The 5968-nt window shown below is 44.6% G+C and overlaps 1 protein-coding gene across 1 annotated transcript; it reads left to right on the plus strand.

Annotated features, from left to right (window-relative positions):
* Positions 1 to 1889: 1889 nt before the first annotated feature.
* LOC144713779 (putative potassium transporter 17) lies at positions 1890 to 5542 on the plus strand. Its single transcript, XM_078588462.1, has 8 exons — positions 1890 to 2049; positions 2205 to 2433; positions 3202 to 3438; positions 3504 to 3554; positions 3620 to 3880; positions 3945 to 3997; positions 4075 to 4444; positions 4512 to 5542. The coding sequence occupies exons 1-8, from the start codon at positions 1990 to 1992 to the stop codon at positions 5321 to 5323; spliced, it is 2073 nt and encodes a 690-aa protein (XP_078444588.1). The 5' UTR covers positions 1890 to 1989; the 3' UTR covers positions 5324 to 5542.
* Positions 5543 to 5968: the final 426 nt, after the last annotated feature.

Here is a 5968-nt window from a genome sequence, read left to right on the forward strand (position 1 = left end):
CTCTTATTTTCTTGTTATATTGATCGTTTTTGCATGAGACGTTTCTAATTCACAGGTTTATGACATTCATCTTTTCTCAGGTCAAATTCATTTATTAATAATATATTACTTGAATATGACGTATCTTTGTACAACTGAATCACGATCTTGTCATAACCATTTTATGCACTTGAGTTATTTATTTGGACAATACGTTTAGTTGAATATGTCTATTTTTTAATGAAATGGAGACTAGGGTTTGTATTCTTGATTATTTAAATTTATTCAATTATTTCAGGAATTTTGTGGCAGAATTTGAGATGCTCTGATTTTCTTTCTCTATTGATTTTATTTTTTCATGAGACGTTTCTAATTCACATGTTTATGGCATTCAGCTTTTCTCAGGTCAAATTCATTTATTGATAATATATTATTTTCATGAACTTGGCACTTGTTAGATGACTCTTTACACAATAAACATAAAGTGGTTTTAGCTCATATCCTATTTCTTTTTTATATTTCTCATATGAAAAAGTGTGTTACATAGTATTATCTAACAACTGGCACTATAAGGAAAATAATCATGAATAAAATTAACAACCCTTCTGTCTTTAAGTGGTGCCATGTCAAGGCATTTTCAGGGGAAGGTCTCCATGTTTGATGCAACACAAAAATTTCAAGATTTGAATCAACAAACGCACTTTGAGAAATCAATATATTTAGCACTATTGCCAACTCATGGTTTCTGCGCTTACCAAAGATGGTAAAAGGAAAGGGAAGACCAAGATCTATGCATTGCGACTTATTCTTCAAAGTAGATTTATTTAATTTTCTAATTATTAATTTGACGTTTCTTCTATTTTACATGAGCAGAGACGTTTTCTCCTTGGTAGGTTGTCACCATCTAGATAATTGAGTTAGGTATAGAATGTGGGACCAAAATTAGCCACGACCAGTTTTCATAACTAACTCTACCATTGGGTGGAATTTGACCATTTGATTACCGTCGCCCCATTTTGCCAAATCAACACCATTCAGTGCCCCATTTCTTGGCCACTTAATCTCCAAAGATTGATGATTCATTATCCAATATCTACCCTGAATATCGCACTGTTAATCCTTCAAAAATTATCATAAATAAAACATAGTTTATCAAATTCAAGCAAGGAAGGCCCATAAAAGCGTATAAACCATTCACAAATGCATGATATCTATGCAATGATCTTGAAATCAACAAACCAATTTGAATCATTCTTAAATTATGATATCTATGCAATAACCCTGTAATTTATGGAAGAGCAAGGGCATGAACTTTGCCAAATTGATGCGAAATAAAATCATTAACTCGTCACAATGGAAAATTCTATCTTCCTAAATTGAAGCTCAGCTTATGACATGGATGACATTAATATTGTCATAATTCTAAATCAAAATTTAAATAGCATAGTCATTTAAACCATGATAAAAATACAGTTTGCAAAAAAGTAGCTCAGCTTCGTCCATCCGTCATGGTCATCTCCAATACGTTTCACTATCAGCCGTAGTTAATAGTACATCCGTAGTACCCTCAATGACAGTTGACATATCTATCCCCCATGTTCAGATCAAATTGGAGGCTTGAACTCTTGACGTGATCAACACCGACCAGAAGATGCCACTTGCTTAGGACTTTCCTTCAAGGAGAGTCGAGCGATAAAGATTACACGGACAGGATTGCATTGGCTGCATGTTCATCCTCGTTTTGTTCTTGTTTCTGTGGTTTGTAGAAGGCCTGAGCTGGGAAGTTCTGGGCCACTGACGTAGAAAAAAGGGTCGCATTATTGCAAGGACCCACCTCTTCCCCCCAGTTCCGGCCTTCCCAGATGAGAAACGCTTCAAAGATTCTCTAAACTCCCCAGTCCGCCCTCCCCCAGTCGCCTCTCCTCTCCACTTCCTTAAATTCAGCCCTTCGCCGTCCCTCCCACTGAATTATTCATCTTATCGTTGGTTTCTCTACCAGGCAAAGCTCCCATGGACGAGGAAAGCAATGGCCCCATCGATGACCACGAATCCTACTGCAGTCCTGAGAAGGTGAAGTATCGAGAGTAGAACACAAGTTTCAATTTTCAATCTAGAGCTATCCGATTTTAATCATGAATTCCATGTTGGTGAAGTATCGTTTGTGTTCTCAACATAACGCATGGAATTCAGTTTTTGAGATATCGGTGTCACTGTTGGCATGGCAGGCGCGATGGGGGGATGGCTTGAAGGATTGGATTCTTGCTTATAAGACGCTTGGAATCGTCTTTGGAGGACTTGTAACGTCTCCGCTTTACGTCTATCCGTCGATGAACTTGAAATCTCCGACGACGGAGGATTACATGGGTATCTATAGCATAATCTTCTGGACTCTGACGCTGATTGGGGTCGTTAAGTATGTTTGCATTGCTCTTAAAGCAGACGACCACGGTGAAGGTAAGCTGCGACAGTCGATTTCCTCTCCGAGTCTGCGCTTTAGAAGAGCTATTTCATTGAAATTTCTTTTGCTTGTACTCGCTGTTTTTGTGACCTTGATTGTTTGTTCGATGCCGGCTCCGTTTTCCGCAACCAGTAACAACGCCATAAAACTCGGTTTTGGCGTTTTTAAAACAACTTTCATTTTTCGTTGTCATTAATCACGTCAAACTTCCGAGCGGACTCTATTAGTTTCTTATCCGTGATTCGGGTACCTTCGGCTTCAATCGATTTCCATTTTTTCGGAAATCCATTTCCGTTTCTCATGTACCGTGTTTCCTCTTTCAGTGAAAAAGGCTAAAAGTTCGCTTCAGCATTCGATTTTTTTTCCTGAAAACTTATCAGGCTTTTCTTGTTCGTTGCTTGCCCCGTTCATCAGCCCCGACGAAAATTGAACCTCCACGTTCCATATCCTTAAAATGAAAATATTTTGCATCCTTAAAATGTACAAGTAGAGGTGCATCCAAGAAACATAAATAGTTCTAAAAAGTATTACACTCCCGAGGAGAAAAGTCTAAGAAGGTCAGTTCTGTCGTACCCAGGAAAAGTCTCAATTCAATGCCTTTCAAAAACGAGGAACCTACTAATAATGAATTTAGACAGGGGATTCCGCATCATCAACCAAATTTTCGGTTATTCATCTGTTGACTGCAATTTATTAGAGCAAAAAAATTAGTGTATTCCGAATAATATGCAGAACTTTTTAAAAGCATTGGATCTATCTCGCAGGAGGAACTTTCGCGTTGTATTCCCTTTTATGCCGGCATGCCGACGTGGGCATCCTTCCTTCAAGGGAAGACAACGGGCCAAGAAACTCTTCAAACAATTTGATTACCGGAAAAGGACCCAGCAAAGTCGGCAGGTTTGTCGAGCAGAGCTTGATCGCTCGACGGATACTGCTTTTCCTGGCAATCTCTGGAGTGTGCATGCTCATCGGAGACGGGATTCTCACCCCCGCTATTTCAGGTAATTCCCTACTGAACATATAATCTTTAAATTGAATATATATTCTAAAGTATTATCTTCTCCAGTGCTATCGGCGATGCAGGGCTTGCGAGGGCCGCTTCCGTCTGTGAACAAATGTAAGCGCGTTGACAAGAAAATAAATTAGTTTATGACATGTTCTGAATCGAACTTCGTTCGTCAGTCGCTGTGGAGGGGATCTCAGCTGTCGTGCTGGTGCTCTTGTTCATGCTACAAAGGTACGGGACCTCCCGGGTAAGCTTCCTCTTCTCCCCGATCATGGCAACGTGGACTATCACCACACCCATCATCGGCATCTACTCCGTGGTGCACTACGAGCCGTCCGTCTTCAAGGCCTTGTCCCCTCACTACGTCGTCCGCTTCTTCCTCGCCAACGGCAAGAACGCATGGCAACTTCTCAGCGGCACCATCCTCTGCATCACCGGTATAAACATCTCAGTAAGTTTCAATCCAAGCACAACATTTTCTTGACAATACTTAAATCTCAGGCGCGGAGGCCATGTTCGCGGATCTCGGTCATTTCAACAAGCGATCCATCCAGGTGGGTCGTCATCCCTTCATCATTATCATTATTATCATCATGATGCGTAACATGGCATGGCATGTTGCTGTCCGCAGATAGCGTTTCTCTTCGCGATATATCCTTCGCTGGTGCTGACTTACGCGGGGCAGACGGCGTACCTGATACACCATCCTGGCGACCACAGCGACGGGTTCTACAAATTCGTGCCGGCGGCGTTTTACTGGCCGATGTTCGCGGTGGCGACGCTCGCCGCGATCGTGGCCAGCCAGTCGCTCATCTCCGCCACCTTCTCCGTCATCAAGCAGTCCGTCGCTCTGGATTATTTCCCCCGAGTGAAGGTGGTGCACACCTCGCCCGACAATGAAGGCGAGGTCTACTCCCCCGAGATCAATTATATCCTCATGTTCCTCTGCGTCGTCATCATCCTCGCCTTCGGCGACGGCCAGGGCATCGGCAACGCCTTCGGTACTCACTCCACGACGTAAGACTATTCGGAAAAAGGGAGAGAGACTCAAGGGGGGTTTTTTTTCAGGGGTGGTGGTGATAATGGTGATGGTGATAACGACGATACTGCTGACGCTGGTGATGGTGATGGTGTGGCGGACGCCACTGCCGCTGGCGGTGCTCTTCCTGGTCGCGTTCTCGGCGCTGGAGGGCGCGTACGTGAGCGCCGTGCTGATCAAAATCCAGGAGGGAGGGTGGGTACCCTTCACCATCTCCATCGTACTCGCCTTTGTTATGTTGGGGTGGTACACGGGGAGGAAGAAGAAGACGCAGTACGAGACCCGGCACAAGATAACGGCGGGGGGCCTGGCGTTGCTGCTGTCGGAGCCGCATATCCAGCGCGTTCCCGGCGTCTGCTTCTTCTACAGCAACATTCAAGACGGGCTCACCCCCGTGCTGGGACACTACATTAAGAACACGCGGTCTCTTCACGAAGTCACCGTCTTTACCACTCTGCGGTACTCGCTGGTGGCGAAGGTGGCGGAGAGCGAGAGGGTGACGGTCCGCCCGCTCGGGCCGCTGGGGACCTTCAGCTGCACCGTGGAGTTCGGGTATGCGGACCAGGGGCTCGAGGGGGAGGAGCTGGTGGCGCGGGTCATGGGCGAGCTCACGCTGGGGCTACCGCCGGAGGAGGTTTCGGCGATAGAGGCGGCGCGCAGGGCGGGCGTCGTGCACGTCCGTGGGAAGACGAGATTCGACGTCGGCAAGGGGACGGGGCTCTACGACAGGGTTATGCTGGGTTTTTACGAGTTTTTGCACAGCAATTGCCGGTCTGCTCTCCCCACCAAAGGCATACCCCTGGGCGAGAGGATGGAGGTTGGGATGCTGTACGCGGCCTGACGATTCAAGCCCAGGTCCCCAGAAATCGCTGCCTCGTTCCTGAAAGGAAAAGCTTCCCCGGATGAACTCGCGGTGGAGAAGACAAAAAAGCCGAGTTTGCCACGTTTATGGAGTGTTGTTATTTCAATGCTGAGGGTTAAGACGTCTGTAATTTGCAGGAGCACGTCGTTGTGATCTTCAATTGATATATAACGAAGCGGAAGAAAAATTACAGACTTACGAGGAGAAATTTTTAAGGATGGGGTGATTAAAGAAATGTTGGAAAAAAATGGCTCTATCCTTGTTTTTCGTAAATAAGGGAACTGAAGAGACAAGAGAGTGAGGGAGATGAGACAAATGAAGAACTACACTTACATTCATCTAGAACATTTCTTGCACATTTATAGTGTACATGTACGCCTTTTGAAATAAATCTAAAGACATATAATAAGAACCTGATGAAGTTTCTGGAAGAGTTGCATCTCTCCATCATGACTTTTCTGTAAGCGAGTCCGCCAAGTCGGCATCCCAATTGAATGCCACAACGGACCAATGAGGCTCATACTGTTGAAGAAGGAGTCTCAAACTCGGCTATCTCCAGCTAGGATCTAACTCAGATTAGATAGTAAAAACAGATTATATAATATACTCGTTAGAGGCTTAGAT

The sequence above is a fragment of the Wolffia australiana genome, chromosome 16 (genome assembly GCF_029677425.1).
Source record: "Wolffia australiana isolate 7733 chromosome 16, ASM2967742v1".
Classification (NCBI taxonomy): domain Eukaryota; kingdom Viridiplantae; phylum Streptophyta; class Magnoliopsida; order Alismatales; family Araceae; genus Wolffia; species Wolffia australiana.

What these genes read in the sequence shown, in the direction of transcription:
- LOC144713779 (XM_078588462.1), top strand. Translation starts at nt 1,990, where the DNA reads ATGGACGAGGAAAGCAATGGCCCCATCGATGACCACGAATCCTACTGC. An exon ending in CCTACTGCAGTCCTGAGAAG is followed by an intron (nt 2,050 to 2,204) that starts GTGAAGTATCGA and finishes TTGGCATGGCAG; the next exon opens with GCGCGATGGGGGGATGGCTT. An exon ending in TCTCACCCCCGCTATTTCAG is followed by an intron (nt 3,439 to 3,503) that starts GTAATTCCCTAC and finishes TATCTTCTCCAG; the next exon opens with TGCTATCGGCGATGCAGGGC.